General features: G+C 43.9%; 1 protein-coding gene across 1 annotated transcript in view; it reads left to right on the top strand.

The window, feature by feature from the left end:
- The first annotated feature begins 4,243 nt into the window (after positions 1 to 4,243).
- Positions 4,244 to 23,062, top strand: part of bcam (basal cell adhesion molecule (Lutheran blood group)) — a 48,508-nt gene continuing 29,689 nt past the window's right edge. The window contains exon 1 of the mRNA XM_063879698.1: positions 4,244 to 4,468. Coding sequence (XP_063735768.1) covers positions 4,405 to 4,468 — 64 coding nt within the window. The 5' untranslated portion in view covers positions 4,244 to 4,404. The remainder of the gene's footprint in view (positions 4,469 to 23,062) is intronic.

The raw sequence follows: 23,062 nt of genomic DNA, 5'->3' as shown, positions 1-23,062 counted from the left end.
ATGGAGGGCACATCGGGAAAGAGAGATACGTGAAACAAAGGGATAGATCAAAGACTTTCATTGGGATTTGAAGGATGGAGCCCCTGCACATCTTTCATTCGTTCTTCCCTGCGATGCCTTGTCCTGACATCAGAATTCACACAAGATTACAGATACGTTCACTTTCTATCTCTCCAACTGTTTTTTTTCCATTCCCTCCCCTTACTTTGCTATTATTCCTCGAGGCAATGCGTTACCCATCCCTTCACTTTGGAATTAAAGTTCTCCCCTCCTCCACTTCTAATCTGTTCCCTTCATTATTCTTTCATTACACATCCCTCTTCCCTTTGTAGTGCCGCCATGTCTCTGTTTCTCTTTATCCCCTTGCTTTAGGCTGACTTATCAAATATTCTGCCTGTCAGGTAGCCTCATTTTTGACATGGGGGTGGGGGTGGGCAATCACATAAAACAAGGGACTGCAAAGTGGGCTGTCTGATTTATATTTTGCAAGGTATGACAATTTGCCATGAACATTCAACGGGTGTCTTGTAGCTGCATTATTTCACTTGAAGTATAACGCTGACAAGTGTTTGTGCAAGCAGGCTTGGCTTGCATGTTGACTTCTGTCTATGAAAAGTCTTCATGAAAAAGCTGTTGAATGAATTGCCATGAAATTTCTTACCAGCAGTAATGAGTAATGGGATGATTTGTAATAACTTTGGCACCCTTTAAAGTGGGACTCTACTGTGTGTGTTTACATGTCTAAGAGGAATACAAGTGCATATGTGGAAGATGTTTGCAATATATGATTGGAAGCATAGTGAATGCCTCTACATAGTTTCCTCATGGCTGAAGGATCTTTCAGGCACACTTTAACAATGGCAACACTGGCATCTGAAAATCGTTATTTGGTTTTAATAGTTGAATCTTAAAGCAGCTGACATATTGAAGTACTTTTGGTTGGCCTTTAATGACCGATTTACCAGATAAGGTAGCCCATGTGCTCTGTTAAATGTGCTTATAGTGTGGTGGATGCAATCTGTGGTTCCCATTTTCCAGAAATTGGGGTCCATAAACCATAGTTATTAGGCCTATTGGGGTATGGCACTGCTCAACTTTCCCAGGAAAACTTTTTCCAGCATGCTGGAGACAACTGATTTACTAGCTTCAGATTCAGGAGCAACAATAGACATTTCACCCATGGTTAGGAAAGAGTTCAGCAGCTTTGTTTTCTTGCAAAGATATTGCAGGTACATGGAAGTTCAACTATCTAGTCTCTACTTGTGTGGACTCATGGGGAAGGCATATGACTGTATCCTCCTGGGTTTTTTCTGGGGGGAACTAGGATTTTGAAATACTTTACAGGGCCCTCTACACAAGCCATACTATAAAACCAGAGTAAGGGCTGTGGCAGTACTCCAGTCCAGTGAGAACTATCGTTATTTAGATCTACCACAGTTTTAATTGTGTTGTTAATGAAAACAATCTCTCGCCGCAGAGTTGGGAGGGTCTGGTTTGTTGATCGGCATTGGGTTCTTGTAATTGCTGGTGATTTGGCGCTGATGGTTTTTATATTGTGACTTCTTTTATGATACCAACAGATTGTGCCAGCGTGAGCACCGCTAAAGCCCAGGGTACTCTGCTGGTAAATGCTGGATTGCCACTTCTGTTGTGTATGTGAATGAATGGTTTGCTTATATTTTTGTTTACAGAAAGTGAGCAGACAGTTGAAGACATATCATCTTTAATGCTAGGTCCCATACTTAGCATTAACAATGATATGTTTTCAACTGCATGCTCACTTTCTGCACATGGTTGTAAGATAATATCATTCTACTGGCGCTCTGCACTTCATGGATTATGTAGCAACATAAAGCATACTGTCTCAACAACCATGCAAACCCTGTAATTTAACACCTGTCTGACACTACTACTTTAAAAAACCAGGTACATGGCTACCTCCAGATGATGTTCAAGCCCCTGTGTTACTCCTTTCCTCCTGAGACAGCAATTTGTCACCATGACTGACTAACTCATGATCAACAAATGACTCCAACAGCATCTTTATTCTTGCTTCCTCTTCATTCTTCACTTCCTGCCTCTCTTCCTCTTCTATATTTATCCCTTCCCCTCCCATTTCTTGATACTTTCCCTTCTGTCCTCCTTTCACTTCACGTTTGATATTGTCTTTTTTTATATACTTTGTCCTCAACCCTCCTCTCCTCCCCTGCAGCTCCATTAGGTAATGAGCCAATACAGTAAATCACTGCTACTGTACTGTAAGACCTTACGTAAGAGTGCCCCGCGCTCTGCTAAATCAGCATTAGCCACAGCTATGCGGCATGAAACAGGTCTGACGTGAGGCAGTTTGAGGGTTATGCAGCGTGAGGGTTATGCAGCGTGAGGGTTATGCAGCGTGAGGGTTATGCAGCGCTATATGCCTCACAACAGGACAGAAGTCTTGTTAGTGGATCTTGTGTCTCTACAGCATGGAGAGATGATTATGACTGGGTCGATATCAGGGATGAGTGGCTTTATCGATGTTGGAGAGTCAGTGCGAGGACTTTTTCCAATCTGCTGTAATTGCCGGGACTGGAAATAGTGATTCAGGAAATTAAACTAGGGTATTGTTGACTAGTTGCCTCTGTCAAAGCGACTTAAACACTTCAATACCGTAGACATCCCTACAGTATCTCGCCCAAGGACACTTCAACATGTTGACTGCAGGGGCTGTATATTCAACCCCTCTCCCTCGGATTGGTAGACACCCATTTTAACCCATAGCCTTACCATCAAACTCTGTGAATTTCAGGCATCCATCTACCAACTGTCCTGTGTGTATGGTGCATTATCGCAAGTATCGACTCTCCTCTTCGAACGAGGCTGAGAAAATATTAACCAGCTGTTTTTTTGGGACCAACTATGATTGGAATGTGTGTCTTTGAATGCAACTGCCCTGCGAGGGACTATTATTACCTGCAGGGTGCAGCGATTATTGAGTGTTGCTCCACAGTCAACCCGTGTCCAATAGAAAGAAAACTAAAAGGACGTAGATGTTTGTGTTGTACTCTTATGAGCAGTGGTTCCATTAAGCCATCTTATCTGGGATTGATGTGTTTATGCTTTCCAACGGCTCATTTATGGGATTTGGCCTAATTCAACTTCCTGGGTCACACAGTAGCCACTCTAAGCAATCAGACTGGTATTATAGCATTGTGTATAAGCCACTTAGCCGTCCTGATAACTATATATGTTAACTGTATACCGAAATACCCTTTTACCATACCCTGTAAATACCAAAACAGATTCTAAAAGGATTACATGTCTAGGAATGAATGGTATGTCTGTCAATGTAAGACAGCTTAGGCAAATCCTAAGAAATTGCCTTTAGTTGTTTTGAAAATGAAAATCACCATTTGAGACAAAGTTAAACGTCTAACCAGCGCAGGAAATTTGTCTGTGGAACAAAGTACCTAAAGATCAACCAATTAGTTTTTGAGTAAGATCAAGACCTTTTGAAATAGTAACCTGCCAGATGAATTTACTAGCCTTTTGGGAATATGGAATAAAAAGACATATCCATTTTATTGTCTATTTTCCACTTAACCAACAGATAATTGCTCTATAGACTCTATTTTATTTAGGGTAATTGGCTTTTTTTTTAAATGCTGTGCGATTACCTAGACAATTTCTAAGTAGGCCAACTATGGGAAAGGAAATGTAAAAGCTGTTAAGTAGGCCATGTTGGTAATACTCTAAGCAAATCCAAACACAACTGTAATTAATGAGCTAATAAGGACAACAATATACTGTAGGCTACGAAATTAATGTGAGCTTATATTCTAGATTTCTTCTCTAGTGAGTGTTCATCCTTTAGTTATTTTGTATGAAGGGGAAGGTTTCTGATGTTGCAACGAGAGAGCCTCATGATAAAATCGCTTTTAAGTTGCTTTAAAGAAATCAGCGGGCCCCAGTGGACCCTATGCGATTAGTCAAGCAGGTCTTTTCACTGCACCAGAGGTGGAGAGAGAGAGGGAGAGAGGAGGGGGTTGTATTGAGAGGAAGAGGTGGGGGGGGGGGATCACCTTTTGTGCAAATACATCAACCAAGAAGACTGCCACCAGCATCAGATTTCTGTTTGTGTGAGTGAGAGAGTGAGAGAGTGAGAGAGAGAGAGAGAGAGAGAGAGAGAGAGCGAGAGAGCAAGAGAGAGAGAGAGAGAGCAAGAGAGAGAGAGAGAGAGAGAGCAAGAGAGAGAGAGAGCGAGCAAGAGAGCGAGAGAGAGAGAGAGAGGCACTCCTTTTGCAGAGAGAGAGTAGTCCAGAAAGCTTTGGAGCATTGAAAGAAGAAAGAGGACTCGCTGCTGCCACATATCCACAACTCTACAACCAAAGTGAATACTTGGAAAAAGTTAGAAAAGCGGCCATGGACGGGATAACATTTGGACGCACCTCGCTCCTGTGCACCTTGCTGCTGTGGGGATTTCAAGGTACGTTTCTTTGATACTTTCCGATAACCTTTTAGTTTTTTCTTTATTATACTTCGTTGTTGTAACTTTTTAACGCTGTCTAACCGGTGCAGGTTAGTTTTTCCATGCCTGCATATCTTTTTACTTTCCTCCGCTACTTCCAGCACGAACCTGTCCTTACAAGCCGCAGTAAGATAAGAAGCCATTAGGAGTGTGATTTACACACTTTGTAGTCCATGTTAGTTGAACATTTCTGGCTGATGTTGAGCAACCTGTTACCGGCTGCTCAGATAAACCAAAACACGCCGACAGCAGGTGGGAAACCGGATTTATCCCGAAATCCCATGCAGCCGAACCAGCCTTTTTGTATTAACAGTAGCAAACTGAACTCAACAATAACCAACTCGGCATTATTTGTTAAGTTGCTCAGCCCCTACGCACGTGTTATATGAAGTCTAAATGTGATGTAGCTCATATGGGATGTTTTTAAGTGTTCACGGTGGCTCTTTGTCGTTGTGCGCTAAATCTCAGCTCCGCACTTGAGTGCACTTCTTAAGCCGGGCTGCCGCACACCGTGTGCCAATCTAATAGGGGACCAAACAACAGGCCACCTCTGTGATGCAGCCACTATAAAACAGATTTAAATGTCACAATAAAACACAGAGTGGAACATCTTTGTGTTAGCCAAGATAAAGTGTGAATTCAATACAAAAACAGATCTACCAAAAATAAGCTTCCAATATGTTTTTGGACGCACATCTGTACTTCCCCAGCAGTAAGAGATGTTGGACTTTTGTTTTGAAGCCTGTCTCGATCTCATCCATGCTGCTATGTCTGGCTGCTGGCTGCAGTTTCCAGCGCTTTGATGTCTGATCTGCTGGATTTGCGTCTTTCTTTTTTCTGGCAGCGCGCCTCACCCTCTGCACCCCTTGGTGATTCCAGCTACTAAGCCCATTTAAATCCAACTTGCCTTATATGATCTTTGACAAAGAAAAGTTTTGATAACTGACCAAATCCAAGTGTATATCCATTTTAGGAGTTGCTGTGGTGCTCTACAAGTTTGTTCCTGACCTTGTTTTACACTTGCCATGGAGATCTATCCCATAATCTGTCCCAGAAGGATTCGCATCACTGCTAGGGGAGATTATGACTTTACTGTACTTTATGGGAGTTCAAAACCTATCTTAGTGTCACCCTAGTTTTAAAGATAATTGGCCTTTTGAAAGATACAATAGATTACTTGTTTTGTGCCTATATTTGAGGTTTTTTTTGGGATGTGTGTGTAGTGTGTGTGTGTGTGTGTGTGTGTGTGTGTGTGTGTGTGTGTGTGTGTGTGTGTGTGTGTGTGTGTGTGTGTGTGTGTGTGTGTGTGTGTGTGTGTGTGTCTCTCACGATCCACTATGCTGGAATGCTTTGTGGGCATTTTGTGAAAGTTACTTATTCCTTGCCTGTGCAGCAGCCTGTGGTGGTTTGAAGCAGGATGAGCTGAAGGGCGGGGCTGGGCGACTCCCCTCTCTCTAGTTCCTTTTCCCTCCCTCACTGTACTCACTGCATCGCTATTTCACATTGATTTTGCAGCCCTTCAGAGCAAAGCAATTTCTTTTCATTTCATAAAAACATAGTCTTCTATCAGCATTGACCTCCAGGTTTACTTGGTTTAGCTTTCCTTCCCTTCTTCCTCCAACTTTCCTCTTTGTAGAACTCTTTTCATGACTCCGGCCTCAATTGTTGTGCTTTGCTGTTTGTCCCCCCCCCCCCCCTTCTGAAGCATAGTTTTGACTAATAATAGCAGCTCTTGTTGGGCCCCACCGGGATTCTGTCACACAAACCCACATTCTTACAATCACTGGTCACACACTGGCAACTTCCAAGTATGTCAGTTCTCAGCAAAGCAGTGCACAAAAAAAAAGCGGGCGCAACGCTACACCCAGATGTTGGTCAGCGTCTGTGTGACGAGATATTTCTAAGCATGTGTGCCTGAATTTATGTATAGTTATGATACATGGAAATAAGCTGGATGACAGAGGCGACCCAAGGTGCTCGGCATGCCTTTACCCCGGATCACCACTGACACTTTGACCCGCTCACCCGCTCATGCCATTCCCTTTTCCATCACATCACAGCCGTCAACAGTTGAAACAGGCTGAAATATAGCTTCATTTTAGGTGTGTTGAGTATGTGCTAGCATAATCTCTTAAATTAGAACCCCTATTTCTAAGCGGATGTTCACAAAAACACATTCCAACACTCTGAAGGTAGTGATAAGGTAACTTCACGCTAATCCTACCATTGCTCAACTTCTTCTAATTTGGATTTCCTTTTTTTTTAGCTTTTGGGGGGATAAAAAGATCAAAGTGACATTAAGGTAAAGAGACAAAAGGAGAGTCAAATGTCGGATGAGTTTAAGCTAAACTGTTGAGACTCCAAAGTGATCAGGAAGCGGTGGAAAGAATCGTAGTGACAAGCATCAGCTGAGTTCAAGGTCTTTAAGTTTAACATGCAGCGTCAGCCTCTTTGTCTATCATCTCTTTAATTCCCATAGTCATTTCCTCACTTTTAATTTCTCTGCCAGCACACCATCCAAAGTGCACCCCCTGGAGATGAGTAATTATTATGGTATTAGACCAGGAAAAAGAGTCGTTTAGCCATGAGGAGATAAAGGGGTAGGGTACTCTTTTTTTTTTTTTACTGTCTTGGGGCACTTGGTTCTTCTGCAAGCATACACGAGTGAATTGCATAAGTGCAGAAGTTTTGAAAGACATGGTATACGTTCACTAATCAGCAATGGTGCAACTGCAAAATCACAAATTGGCACATAGTAAGTTATGTTACTTGGAAACACAAGACCCCAACCTTAGGATTCTGGAAAAGAAACACCTTAGCTCATATATCTGTGAGTGACAGACTGATAGAGACTGCTTTAGGAGAACAAGTCCATATATGCCCCCTTGTCATTTAGGCCTCGGGTGAAGTTGTCTTGGAAGAGTGGGCTGTAATTAGTGGGGCGAAACATTCCCTTCTTGTGAAAATGTGTGGCAGTGATTGAGTGAAGCACTGGGATGGAATGAGTGACATTCCTCGGGACATGTTGGAGCACGCTCTGAAATAGGTTTGTTTGTTTGTCATCACTTCAAATTCTATAGAATAGGACTTCCTTTCTCGCTTTAAAACCTCCTCTCACCACAAGTCACCGGCAGTAATCCTCGTACAAACAAGTGGTCACAATGCGGCACGCATCGCACCATCGAGCGGCAGTGTTGAATGTCCAAAGCTGGAGTCTGTTTACAGCCACAGTGAATTCTTGTGGTTTGACTGGCTTTCACTCAACCCTGAACAACCAGCGGGGGAGCAGTTAAACATTACTCAGTTAAAATAAAAGGGCATGCTGTGCTTTGCCTGTGTTATGAAGTCCATTAAGTAATCACTGAGCTCCGAGAAGGGGATTTGAGCCCACCAGCCTTTCACATACCCACGAGTTGTTATTATCTGCAGTGAATTACCAATTAAAGTCAATTACAGCAGTGTCATACACACTGATGCTGGCTGGTGAGCTGGGCAATTAGCAACAGGGAATCAGCAGATGGGAGGTTGCATGCACATGGTTAATGCTGGTTTGGAGCTAGTTAGCAAGTATGATGTGGTTCACAGGGGAGACGGAAAAGTTTATCCCCCCTGCTTTTCATCCTTATATCCCCACAAGAGCTTCAAAAGAGCTGAGCCAAAACTGTGATTACGCACACTTCCACAGGTACACCCACGATTAGCTTTGTCTACGTTCCCATCTTTGTCAGTCTGCCTCAGTCCGTCTGTCTTCTACTCCGCCTCCTCTCTCTCCAAAGAAACTTTAGAGTAGTTTTTTTTCTCACTAGCTCTTGTGTTTGTGCGTGTGTTTGCCTGCTGTGATTTACCGTATTGTCTTTGCCTGTGTTGACCGCTGTGCCTTTCTGCGTGGTTCCCGGTTAATAACCCTGCATACCATCAGGAAGATTGCCCGCTTTGTTTTAATGGGAGTCGGCTCTGTTTGCTTTCACGCCCATCCCTACAGACGTGCCTGAGCAGATTGATGACCACTTCGGATGATTTTAAAACAAAAGTGACCATACTCCCCCACTTGGCATGTTCACTGTTTCTCACTTTGCAGAAAACACATTCCAGTACGGTTGTCTATCTCCACCACTATCCATGTTTTAATCCCAATCTAAAGTGTCATTGTTGTGAAAAAAAAGCATTAAATCCACATTTCCATGATTATTAAGAAGAAGGGGGCAAACAATCTGGCTAAAAGTTGTTTTGGTTTCATCTGTTGCTTTGATGATGCTGTCTTGTCATTACTGGAAGGAAGGAAGGAAGCAGAGAGTAAAGGACGGACAAAGAGAGATCAAGGGATGATTACATCCGACTGTTTTGGAACCACCGTGCAGTCTTGTTGTTTTCTCGAGGGAGGGAATGATGGTGATGGGTAATTTTATATTCAGCCTTGAAAAGAGTCTCTGTACGTGTGTCCTTGTCTGTGTGTGTGTGTGTGTGTGCATTGTATGGTAGTGGTGGTGGTGGGGGAAGCAATTCAGAGCTGGAGCAAAATTGAAAATTCACAAAGCTCTTTTCGGGAGACGAGGTTAAGTGCTGCCAATCCATTTAGCAGGGGAGTGCTGTAGCAAGATGTGCATAAAAGCCTCTATTTCTCAATGCGTTGTAGGAACACACAGAGCAGGAGGATTGCTTGAGTTTTCTTTTTTAGCCCTGCACTGTACAGGTCCGTCAAAAAACAGGAAGTAAATACTAAGACCAACATGCTTTTTGTCTGCCACAGAAAATGGCCTTTCTAATACTCCTCTTGTGTCCAGCTGTTTTGATCAATCAAGTAGCACTCAAGGGGGGGATAAAGGGAACAAAAGCGATCAGAGATAGCAGCGGTGAGGATCAGAGAGGCGTGGTACGTCAGGATTGAGGGATGCCAATTAGGAATGGGGAATGTCGTGGAAAAGCCTGGATCTGTGGCCAAGGAGATCATTTCACTGGCAGTAGAGAAGAAATCCTAACCCCTGCGCCCCCCCAACCCTAAACCCTCCATCTGACTGTTGGCTGGCAGAGCGTCCTCTGGGAGCTCCGCAAGCTGTTGCTTTTTAGACATCAACAGTTGCCTCAGCAGCAGTTGTTGAATGCAACCTCTCCGAAGAAGTGCCCCCCCTCATTCACACATTTGGGTTGCATTTCCACCTCATGTCTTCTGGCTTGGCTTGAGAGAGGAGAGTTAAACATTAACATTTCATCCCAAATATATCTTGTTTGTGCCTACAGAATTGTGAGTAATTATTAGACATGCTTCTTGAAAATACCTGCATTAGTTTAATGCTACTGAAGCACTTTTTCTAGCCTGTGGACAGATATTTGAATCCGCCTTTGACCCAGTAATTCTGGCTTTCTAAGAAGTGGTCTCAGAAATATGTCTGTAGCCTCAAGGGATTCTTTGACTCCCTTATCTATATCGCATGATGATAACCGGGAGATGAAGGTGACTTAAAGTTCATTACAGTTTTGCGTTTACAAATGTGTTCATGTGTGTGGGCAAATTTGCTTAAACCACCAAGACAAAGGTAGGACCAAACTGCTGCCAATCAGTCACTTTGAAACCACTTTTCGCCTCCAATCTCCCGTTTCCATCTGTCAGTGAACATTCCTGCGCCTCCATGACTTTAATCTAGTTAATGGTTAAGCAGCGGTGGTTAACCTCTCCTGTGAGGCTGTTCACTGTTTGACAATGAGATCTTATTGCTTTAACTGGACCGGGGGGACATGGGAGACAGGAGTGGGAGCATAAATCCTCCATGCAGGGAAGGAAGAGGAGGAGCAGAGGGTGGAGGAGGGGAATGTTTTGTGTTTGTGTGTGAGGTGGTGTATTTGCATTACAGCATCCTTGTATACTTGGGAAATTCACCATGACTTCATGTCTGCTAATGTGAGGAAAAGGGGGTTCCCCATGTTACCTGAGAGCCAAACCAGAGTGCCATCAGTGAACAGATCAAGTGTCGGTTTTCAAAGTTGCCAACTCGCCTAAGGACACACCTTGTCTTTGTTTTGTTGAGGTTTCGCTTACCTACACCCCTCCGAAACAGTGACCGCAGCACAAAAGTTCCTCCTCTCAGCCTGTGTGAACTTGACTTTGAAAGAGAAAAGCAGAGGAGTAAAGTTACCATGCGCTGACTGCTAATGTTCTCCTCAAGTCACACTCTGTTCTTGACTTTAGTTTGAGTCTTTTTCTTCTTCGTTAGTTTCATTTCTCCCTGGAATTCACTTCTGTCTGTTTTCACCACACCCTACTTAATACCCTACTCTGTAACTCTTCTATCAATGTTTTCTCTCTACATCTCTCACACTCTTCTCTCTCTCCTCCTCTCACTTGTCTCACCCTCCATCCGTCATCTGTCTGTCATCCCTGCAAGGGGCCGACATACAAAATACATGCATCCTCCTGACCATGTGTTGTGTAATCATCACAATAGCCTGAACAGAAGGAGCCACTAGAAGCAGGGTGTCTCAAATCCCTGGTGGTTCCCAGCAGAAGGGGAAGGTAATCTCTTTTTTTTTGAGTGACAGTTCAGTTAATGACAATAACAATGCCAGACTTACAGTCTCTTCCCACTGGTGTATCAATATTTATAAAGTTGCATCCCAAGTTTCCAAGATCCATTAAGGCGAGGGCATTTTAAAAACTTTGTTGTCATGAAAGCAGGAAATTGAAAGCTGGATTTCCTGTGTTGTTCATCAGTCGTCTCCATATTCCGGTAATACAAGATAAGAGAGACTCAAGTTTCATAGCTTTGTTTTGATACAGTCTGGTAAGAAAAAAGTAGAAGCTTGCTCCCAGTCCATATGAATATTCAATCCACAATCAATGACTTTCAATTGGGTTATGACTCCATCAAGCTAAATGATTCCCAATTACATGTCTGTGCAATCTGCAGAACAACAAACGAGATGGATAGTTATTGTGGGGATAATGTTAGACTTACAGAGTGCCTAACTGATTTAACCTCTTGTTATTAGGGGATAAAGTAATTATAACCCCGATGTTTTGCCTCAAGAGCATCTTGCATTCTGCCATGGTGGGTATATTGCTGCAGCCAGGCGAAACTCAGTTAACAATTATTCGTACTGAATGATTATCAAGCAGAAATCCAGAGAAGGGTACTAGGGTAGACGTCCGGCCTTCTCCTGGCGGCCTCATGTAGTGTTGAGGACGGCTGAGAGGTCTTGGACCGGCTGAAGACCTCCTTTGATCCCGTTCTCCACTCACATCACACACACACTCACTCACTCACACACACACACACACACACACACACACACACACACACACACACACACACACACACACACACACACACACACACACACACACACACACACACACACACACACACACACACACACACTTCAAGATTTGTCTCCATGGAGAATGATGAAAGATGCAGCGACTCCACACGTCAATTAGCAGATCGGGAGTGTGTGCTGCACAATGTGTGTGTGTGTGCCTGTCCATTGAAAGCAGTGTTTGAGGGTGGGGTTGGTTAATGGAAGGGGCCGAGAGGACACATGTTCAATAATAAGGCCTGACAAGGGGAGCAGGCCGGGGGAGGGGGATGATGGAGCACTCAGTGTGTCACTGCTTTTCATTATGTCTCTCTTCTACTTACAACTGGAAATCAATATCATTATAGTAATTGGAATATTTGCCACATTGAAGTATAATTCATTATAGCCTGTCTCATAGAGAAGTTAATTTAGTTTGCTTCGGGTAAATATTTTGTAAAAGCGCTGCAATTATTTTCATCATCTGTTAATCTGCCCATTATTTTCTCCTTTAAAACGACTGTTTGGTCTATGAAACGTCAAAATATACTGAATATACATTCTAAATCCAAGTTATTAAAGGTGTTTTTTGTCTGATCAAAAAGTCTAAAAGCTTAAAATATGAAATTAAAAGTGATGCAAAACATAATGGACAATCGAGACACATGAGCTAATAATCAACCTTAACAATAAATAGATTATAGAAATGATTGTTGATTATTTTTGTAATTGTTGCACCTTTACTTCCTAATTTAAACCACTATTTTAATTATCATCCCAATATGATACCATTGGAAAATCTGTGACATGCATTACTGAAGTATCACTCACTTTGGCTTTTATTTAAGTAGCATTTATTCTGTGCATGCTGGTCTTATAGACTGTCTGAGTGGTGTACTTTACGGATATCCTCTAAGTATGCATGTGTGAGTACGGCTTTTTCATGGCCTGGCCTCAAGTGCAAGAGGCAGCATGAGAGCAAAGTGTATACCACGTTAAATCATAAAGTGACTAATACCTGCTGTAGCCCTGGGACTGCAGCACTTTTACTTATGTATTTCTCAGTGAGGTCTTTCTCCCTCTGCACCTGAACAAGGGTACATTGTTAGGACATTCCTGCAGGCTGTCGGAATGCAAGTATTAATACTGGGCTGATTACCCACACAGCAGAGAGAGGGAAAAGGAAGGAGACGAGGTGTAGAGTGAAGGGAGTGGAGGAGGGTTGAGGCGCAGTGAAAGGGAGAGCCCCGACGAACGCTGGTGCTCGTCGATGTTCAAACCATGTGTGATTGTGAACACATGGCCCGATACATGTATGTACGTAGGTGCTCGAGTATGTCAACGTGTGTGTCCATCTACATACTTGCGGAAGGGGTGGTGTTTTTTTTTTAATGTGTGTCTGGAATGCTTACCCCATTAACTGAACTAACACTGGTGTGTGTGTGTGTGTGTGTGCATGTGACAAATCAGAGTTAGCTGCGGGTGTGGGACAGGGCACGGCTGTGTGTGTGGGCACCCGTCAATTGTAGCACTCAACCCCAATGTGAACTGGAATCCGGACTTAACAAAGGTTATAAATAAGTGTGTGTGTGTGACCAATCCCGCATGGATGGCGGTACCAGCTGGTGATGGGACGGTGGTGGATTGTAGTAAAGCCCACTACTAAACTTGGGGGGCCTCACTTTCACATGTCTAGTACCACCTCCAGATAAAGGGGCCTTTATTAAAGGGTCATTATTAGGGTGTTAGGAGGTTTTGATAGATGAGAGTACTGAAATATTATATTATGTCAAACTGTAACAAATCTGAAAAACAACATTGGTTTTTAATTGATAGTTTACATGCAAAGATTTAGGGTAAAATATGTCTCCATTTACCACTGGGAAGTCAACCTTTTTTTCTGTATATGAATTTAACATTAGCTTCCCTTTCCTTTTATTTCTCTAATTTCTCTCCTCCTCCTCCTCTTCTCTACTTTAAATTGATGGTAGTCCTCTCCGTGTTTGCATTGTGTCACATTGTGCCGCCATGGTGGCTGCCCCTGGTTCTCCAGCTGGTGGTATACGATCCAGGCTGTCAGAATTGGAGCCTGCTCTCCTTGGCAAGGGAGTTGGCAAGGTAAAACCAGCCAAAAAAAATCTCCCAATGCCACTCCACCCTTTTCTATAGCCCCTCACCCACACACACTCCCCTACCTCGCCCCATCTGTTTGTGGGTATGTGTGTGTGCATCCGTTTGGCGCTGCATTAGGGACAGTTGGTGTAACGGTTCAGGAGAGCATCAAATCTGGGCCCACCATCGGCATGACCGGGCTAACTAAGTCAAAGATCAGGATACAGCCGTGACCCCTTAGCTAATGCTAGTTTTATAGGAAGGTGATGGAGAAATGCTGCATGCTTGGTGCAGCTTAAGGAGACGTGGACCTTATGGTGGCATTGGTAGCAGCCAAACAATGGCATGCTTGTCTTCCTGTGGCTACCCACCTGTTCTCTCCTCCCGCGCTTCGCTTGCGTCCAAACAGGACCTCCTATCCTTCACCAAACACCTCTCCTTCCCCCACCCACTCTCTGCTTCATTCCTAATCTTTTTCTTTTTCTTCCACTCGGGAGGGTTGACATTTTTAACAGACAAAAGAAATAGTGGCAGTGACTGTGAGAGAGAGGAGACAGCTGGACAGTCATGGACCTGGGATCATGTTGCATGTGTTCTCTTACAACACCGTCTGCAGCTCTTTCTCTCGATGGCCTCATTTCTTCCTTTTACTGTCTACTTGTCCTTCCCTGTCTTTTGACACTTTCACCTTCTGCCATTTCCTCTTATGTAATTGGTTTCTATTTTCACTACTGCTGTTACTCCTGCCACTCAGAATTCTTTCTTTCTCTCGTTCGATTTCTTACACTGCATCCCACTGCCCGTCTCTCCCTCTCTGCTGTTTTATTTTTTTCTTGTTTGTGTCAATCTGTTCCCACTCCTCTATGTGGTCAGAGCCCCTGCAGTGGATTATCAGTCAGTTGACTCACAGAGGGCAGCCAAAGCTTCCAGTGCAAACACGAGACAATATCCAAATGATTGGCTGGTTGGCTGTGGACCGTGGAAACAAGCCTCCATATCAATCTGAGCCATGCTCGGTCCAAAGGTCCACCCATAAAGCATATTAGCCAGTAACACTGACACACTGCAGTGCTTCTGTTTGTTTGCAGCAGCTGCTTTGGATGTAGTACAATCCAAAATGGAGCAATTCATCAGATAAATACAGAAGCTGTTATCGGTTGTTTTCACAGGGGTTATTATTTGTGTGGGTGGGAAGAGGCGTTTGAAGTGCAGAAATATGATATTGGTAGCTGGTGAGGGCATGTTCAGCCATTTTTTGACAGAAAAATAAATACTCTTTGGGAAAATAGTCAAAAACCTGGAGCTCAGATGAGGTGGGTGTATTTTACTGCAGATGAGGTGGGTGTATTTTGTATTAAAAGCTTGTTTTGTGGCTCCCATATGTGGCCACTTATTTGCAAAATGTTATGAATGAAGCAACCAGTTGGTGTGACAGAGGGTACTGAGCATCTGGGTTGTAGGATACTAAATGTAAGTAATGCCTTTTTAATCTGAGGAACACATTTCCCCCCCATCCACGGGGTCTACCGATCCCATCTGCCTTTGCTTGTGTACAGCTGAAACTTAAGCTGGAGTGTTACCTCCGAGTGTTACCTCGATGGGTATCTGCTTTGGTTCACAGCTCATTACAGAGATGTACATGGAAGTCTTTCCTGCCCCCCCCCCTTCTCGCTTGGACATGGAGAGTTAAAGTCATGGAAAATTCTGCAGCAAGTGTCGATGATAGACAGCCTCCCGTCTTCTCTCCATCAACTTACTCTTCTACCACATTCCTCCGCTCACACTTCTTCAGTCCTTCTCACCTCACTCCTGTATTTGACAGCCCCCCCTCTCCCCTCATCCTCCTCCTCCTCCTGTCCTTTTTCCATTCTCCCCTCACACAAACCCTTCCCGCCAGATACCTGTAAGGACACGCTTTTGCCTGTGTCTGCAAACCCCTTCTCAAACACCCACTCTTCAACATAAATGTCAAAACTCGCCCAAGGGGGCCCCAACCCGACTGCAGAATGTGTGTAATTGTAACCCAGGCGTTACAAGAGCAAGCTGTTCTCGAGTGACATTTAGTGACATACAGACTCAGTGGACAGTCTTTTATAAACACTCACATTGGTGACTCACATCGTAACAATGGGAACAATTCGGGAAATGTAGATTGAAGCGCCTAGTCTTCTATGCCTTGGGTAAAAAAACTCCAGCTTGTGATTTTGGACACAGTGTTATGAATAATGAATGAATGATGCTGATGGGAGGTCCAGCTATGAAGCGTAGCCGCCGCCGCAGCCTTTCAGTTCATCTAATTGAAACAAGTTCAATAGTATCATGTCTGCTTTTATCTCCATCGTGTTTCCTTTCTCTCTCTCCATCCCCCACTCTTAGAATAAAAAGCACGGGCTGACAGCTAGTCACATGATCATCAAAGAAACCCAGTTATATATGGGATGCTTTTCATTTCCTCTTCTCTTTTCATTTTGCCTCATTCTTGATGTTTTGATGAATAATTATGATGTCCTTTTTGAAAATGGCAGAGAATGCTGGAAGGCAGTTTTCTCTTTTCCATCTTTCTCTTTACTATCTATCCAACCCCAGCCTTCTCTCCTCACCTCCATACCGTTCCCTTCCTCCCCCCTTTTTCTAACCAACCATCCATGCTTTCCCCCCTTCCTCTTCCTTCTATGCTCGAACCTCTCTACATTATTATCACATGCTTGGAGATGGAGGAGGTGGATGAGATGGTGCCAGGGTGGTGGAGGTGCTGATAGCTAAGCTTCAACGCCCCAATGAACTTCCAAGAGCCTCCTCCGTACACACATGAAGATACACACACACACACACACACACACACACACACACACACACACACACACACACACACACACACACACACACACACACACACACACACACACACACACACACACACACACACACACACACATGCAATCATTTTGCTTGGCTTACCACCATATTGTGTTTTATTTTCTACATTATACTCAACAACCAGCACTTGCAACGCCTACCTGGACCATCTGCTCCTGTAAACAACAAGACTCATCTTCTTGGACAGAAACCAGTTTTCAGGCTTGGTAAACCACGCTATTTAACTTGTTTCTTCATAAAAGTCACGGCTATACCCCTACGTTTCTGTTTTGAGGGTTAAGACAAATTCATAGACATGTAGTAAATGTCCCTGGTTCTCCACACTCTGTTAATTAAGAGGGGAACAAACCTCTGTCTGCCTCTCTGGCATGCATGATGAAAGTGATCCAAGGACAGCCTGACACACTCCTTTGCTACTCCATTTTCCTTTGATCTTGGTACGCTGGCAATCGGCATTACGTTTTCATGCCAGTTTCGCCACGTTTGCTTTTCTTCTGCCTGCTATTCATATCAGCGTCTGCAATCTCTGCCTGTCAGACTCTATCATCAGCTCTGATCTATTCAGCATGTTTTTCTTGATGCGGTATCTTGACTGCACACATGGTTTGTTTGTTTGCATAAGAATGGAGGCATAAAGGGACTGTAATTTAGACGAACGAAGCAGATTTATTTTCAGCTTGTTTAAACTCATCGAGGGCTTTACCCCCCTCTCCGAACTTCGGTGTCCTTACCTTATACTTTTAATGAATCCGTTGCGTACCCGATTTGATTATAGAATAACTTTCATGTCTTAATGCCACAATATTGGCACACACAAAACAATGCAGGGGCCACACTATTGATGAAATGTCATTAGGAAACAAAGACCTCATATGAAGTGTACATTATCTTTATTGAAATCAGGGGGAATAATTGTGCTTGTGAGTGTGTGGGTGTGTATGCAATAGGAAGCATAACCTTAAGGGTCACGCTTCCATCTGGTGTGAGAACTCATGGGAAGCTAGCAGCGTCACACATATGCATATGACCTTGGGTTTGCACACTTCAAATGATAAGGGGGTTGATGGCATTTTAGTTCTGTGGTTTTTTTTTTACCTGAAAAGCAGGACATGGATTAGTGTTTGAGGAACAGGAAGTTGTGGCACTGAACAGCACTGGGTGCGACATAGAAAATGCTTGGTGGTCTGAGGTTTGGTATATGTGCGTGAAGCATTTTTCAGTCTAATACTATTCCTAACATTCACCCCCCTCTCCCCTCACCTTCTTCCTCCCCTCCTATGACTCGTCTTTGTATGGTACCCCATCCGTGACGACAACCCACTGTTTTGTCTGTTTGTTTTTGACTTTGCTGTCTCTTCCATCTTACCCGGCCGCCCTTACCTGTCCCCCCCGTCTCCTCCTCGTTTTACACACATATTTATTAGCCCACAGGGTCTATCTTCCATCTCCGGGTGTTGCAGGTCTGTGCAGGTTGAGTCGCGTGTTGTTTTGTCTCTCTCAGGTTTCACACATTCCTGATGTTATCACCTGGCTTCAGTTAGCTTAGCTGATAGCCATCTATAGAGAGGAAGTCAATCACTTAGCTAGACAATGACAGTCATATTTTCTATTTTGCTTTGCAGAGTCACCCGATCAGTGTCCGTGGAATCGCTCTTAATGAGAAGAAATGTTGAATATTTAAATCTTAGCTTAATTTCCCTAATTGTTTCATCTGTTGTCTTCCATTTCCTTTCTAATCACATCACCATCCAAGCTATGAATAATAACTTAATGAAGCATTAATGAATGGGAAAAATGTAATGGTTTGCAGTGATTTGAATTTTACGAGGATTTGAATATTGCACCTTCTGAAAGTCTCTGGTGAGCCTTGATGTGTAAATGAGTTAGACATGTTTGGTGTCTTATTCCGGAAAATGTCCAATTTATGTGAAGTGGCTTCATGAAAAAGAAATCAGAGCTTGGAATTGAAATTATTCATGGATAACATTTTTTCTCCAAGTTATTTCTGTCATTTTCTTTAGTAACAACCCTCACTTTATCTGGTAACTCGAGGACGGTGCTTTCATTGTCTGTTTATTTATGTGTCTGTGTTTGTGCGTGCCTATGTGTATTTATCCACCTCTAATCCCGCCTAAGGCTTCTCCTGTCCCCTGCAGGCTCAATGTCAGCCGCCTGACTTTGATGTCAAGCCACAATTTATTTGTCTGTCTCTGTGGACACCCCTGCTGTCTATATAATGTCAGGCAATCAATAATAATGTGACCTACCTATATACCCCGCCTGCCCACTGCTTTAGTCATTCACCCCCCGGCCCGCACTGTTACAATCTCTGACCTGCCCCTGCCCCTCAAAAAACCCTCTGCTTCCCATTCTTCCCGCTTTTACCAATAATGCCTGTCTAGCTATGACAATAACCTCTATGTCTGTTACCGTGGTAACACACAGCCCCCCCCTCAAGCATAGACAAACCACTGCTCCATTTGTGAAAAAGATAAATAATGGACTGGTACCTATGGAAACAGATCAAGAGAGGGAGGGTTGAAGACAGATAGAGAATAATAAAGAAAGAGAATTAAAAGCGAGGATGGATCAGCTGTTCGTTCATGAATTTGTTTAGTGCGCCCCCTTCGCCCTGCTCCCTCTCAAACCACCGCTGTACTTCTGTGGAGGTAACAGAGAATGGGAGAAGACAGGTGTGCCATTATGGTGCAGATTAACGAGGAATGCTGGAAGGTTAACACAGACGGTGCATGCATATCTTGGCGCGCACTAAAGCTCATATTCCCTCGGGTTTACGTTAAAATATGTGTGAATAATACGAGATCTGCACGCCACTTATGATATGTGTGCATGCTCTGTCCACATGCTGAATGATATTTGAAATATGCTCCCTGGGTGTGTCAATATGTGCGTGTGTGCATACAGAGATTTCTCCCATCGCCTTGCCTTGCTCACATATGGGCGAGAGTCGGCCCCCTTGCTATCTCCTCATTTCCTGCTTATCTGCCGGCCTGTCTTGAAGTGTTGCTGCAGAAAATAGAAACTACTCTTTGGGAATGCATTCTCTTTTTTCTCCTTGTCTAAAATATGCACCACACATGCAACAAAAATACCACGAGACACAAAAGATAATACAGTGTGAGATAGGAAATGACGTAGGATGCTTTTAACTTTATTCCAAAAGGGGGTTTTATCTTTCTACAATGAGTTATCTGCATGAGAAAACTGTAGCCATCAGTTTGAGACAGAAAGATATGTGAGGAAGCAGTCTGCATCCTAATGAGTGTGTAGCCACTGTATCTATGTCTATAAATATATTAGCAGTGTGTGCAGACTGGAGTGGATATCTTTTTTCGGTGAATTCTCTTCGTAGCTAGCTTTACACAGTGTTAGTTGGTCTCTCAAGTACCAACTCAGCCTCCCATCCAGTCTTCCACCAGCCAGCAAGCCATGTGGTCTCTCTCCACTCTAATTAAACTCACTGTGGTTCCCAAATCCAACCAGAATGACACAACGCCAATGCCAGACACTGTGTCAGCCACTGCCAAGACGTGTGTGTGTGTGTGTGTGTGTGTGTGTGTGTGTGTGTGTGTGTGTGTGTGTGTGTGTGTGTGTGTGTGTGTGTGTGTGTGTGTGTGTGTGTGTGTGTGTGTGTGTGTGTGTGTGTGTGTGTGTGTGTGTGTGTGTGTGTGTGTGTGTGTGTGTGTGTGTGTGTCAAACAGAGAAAAATTGAGAGGGCTCATAACCATATTTACCTCTCATTTCACTCTGTCAAGACATAGTGTAGAAAAGTCTGCCAATGCACCAGAGGAGCAGCAGGGGAAAAACAAACACGAATCTGGAAGAGGATACAAAGACAGATCTGCGGTCGACAGTATATTCAAATGTTTGCGTGATTGAGGCAAGAAAGGGAGTTTAGTGGATTTAGAAGAAAGAGAGGAATGCAGGAGAATAGTAATTAGCTCTGAATTATTCTATCTTTGAGGGATCAGGGGGATTAATAGGGCTTTGGTTTGGATTCTGCACCTTTCACTCTGCTCCAGCATGGGAGTCTGGTTCCTGTATGTAAACGTGTTTGTGTGTGTGAGTGTGTTTGTGTGTGTGCGCCGCATGTGTCTCGCGGTACTCCAGAAGGCTCTGTGCGTCTGTGCCAGTGGGCTTGTGACCGTATCTGCCAGCCAGCCAGTGATTTTCTGTGTATTGATGTGTGACTTTGTACCCCCCACTTACTGAAGTTCATCCAAGCATTATAAGTTAATCCGCCATAATAGGCAAAAAGACAAGAAAGTGGGGGAGAGTGGTAAGTAGGGGGTGAAGGAACGGAGGTGGGAGGTGGGGCATCAAAAGGTAAGAGTGTGTTTCTATATATGTGTGTGTGTAACAGTCTGCTGTGTGTGAGGTATGCCAGGCAGGAGACTGCAGATTTAGGGCTAGACAGACCGTTCTAAATCTCTGGCTTATACGCTGTTTTGGGACAGAAAGTGTCGATAGCGCTGGCTGGGAGACAGCTGGTGTCGCTCGGATGAAATCAGGGCTTTGACCGCCTCACCACCCCATCTATAAATCCAACGATAAGAAAACACTCATTTAACAGGGAGACTTGCTTGAAGCTCCTTATAACGAATGAACCACGGGTGTAGTATCAAGAGGTGACTAAGATAATCGTGATACTTGTGGCTAAGCTGACGAATGGAGGTCAATGGTGGAGATGAATTAGCACAAGTCACGGAAAGAGGCTTTTGGTGTGTGTGCTAAAAGTGGTATTTTCCAAGCGCACAATAACTGAGTTCACCTTTTCGATGGGGTTTCCCGTATCTCTCCACCTCCCACTGAGTGTTGCCACTGTCAACACTGTAGACTGTTTGTCCAACACAGGAGGGGTTAGTGGGAGGATAAAAGAGGGGGAGGAGTGGGACAGGAGGGCAGGTGCAGGGGTGATTTTGTGATAGTGGAGGTGGGTTTTACCCAGCCTGTCTGGAGGCAGTGACTTGTTCTGTAAATACACACTGTCTCTTTATCTCTTGATTATTCTGTCCTTCATCTCTCCTGCTGCTGTTTTTGTTCTTATAACTGTGGCCTCACTTGAGTTCAAGAAATTCAAGGTCCTGTGTTAACATGCGCCTGAATATGGTTCCGGCAACATGCGCACAAAGGGACACGCTCCATTTCAAGCTTTCATTTTCACACTCTCGTGCCCCTTTATTTTTCTTTGGCCCTATCTCCCTGCTGCCTGTGTGATTACCCCTTCCTCTCTATCCCTCTATCTGTCCCTCACACACAGGCTTTACCAGCCTGCTGAGCACCAAAGCCTTTTTTTGTATATAAATGGAGCAATGGATGGATAAGAAAACAGCGGAAAGGATAAGGGATGTTGAGAAAGGAAAGAATGGAGGAACAAATCTACGCGTACTCCAGTGGCCTGTTATCTCATTACAGCGGTACCGGCTTGTCACGCCTGGCTGACTGGCCCCCTAAGGAGTGCCCTCGTCCCCTTATAAGACCCCCTTTATTCAGCAGGCGCTCTCGTATTTCAGCTCGGGCACAAAGAACGGCAATTCTCTTTGGTTTCTGAGCTGTCCACACCAGATTTGTGTATCCTAGCCCAACCGAGGCACACATTTGAGCGTACAACAGGGGCACGGCCACATACACAGAAGCCTTGTTAGTTGCTAGTTATGAAATGATGCTTCTGGATAATGGAGGCTAATAGAGGGAGTGGATATCCATTTGTTCCACCATTTTCTGCCTATTGCAGCCCTCTTGTATAGTCCCATGTGGGTATTAGAAGAGGCCTTCAAGTGGGAACTGCTGTCAGCTGAAGTAGTGGAAATGGTGTTCCTCTCGCTGGCTTTTCTCCCTCTTCATGCCAAAATGAAGGCTCATTAGAAGTGAAGGGAGGGCTGTTTTCTAAATGAGATGGACAGAGTGCTGCTCTACACTCCTACAGAAAGAGAGAATGAGAGACAAGAGAGAGAGAAGGACAGTGAAAGCGGAAACATTAGAGAGGGAAAAAGCAGAAAGGAGTGAGTTGTGCAGCAAAACAAGAAGGATTTATTCACATAGAAAGAACAGTTTAGCCATTTTATTCAATGCATGAGTTAAAAACACATGTGAAATAGTCAGAGTATATCCACTCGTAGCTGGTTATAGTGTGGAGATGACTATTCATCCAAACAGTTAGCTTCTTTTGTATAGATCCCTATCCATATTGAAAACTGCTAGGTCCCCACTTTGTCATTCTTACTAAGGATATAAGTTGCATTGAAAAATAAAGAA

The sequence above is a fragment of the Eleginops maclovinus genome, chromosome 3, assembly GCF_036324505.1.
Source record: "Eleginops maclovinus isolate JMC-PN-2008 ecotype Puerto Natales chromosome 3, JC_Emac_rtc_rv5, whole genome shotgun sequence".
NCBI lineage: Eukaryota > Metazoa > Chordata > Actinopteri > Perciformes > Eleginopidae > Eleginops > Eleginops maclovinus.
This window is presented reverse-complemented; position numbering and strand designations above follow the sequence as displayed.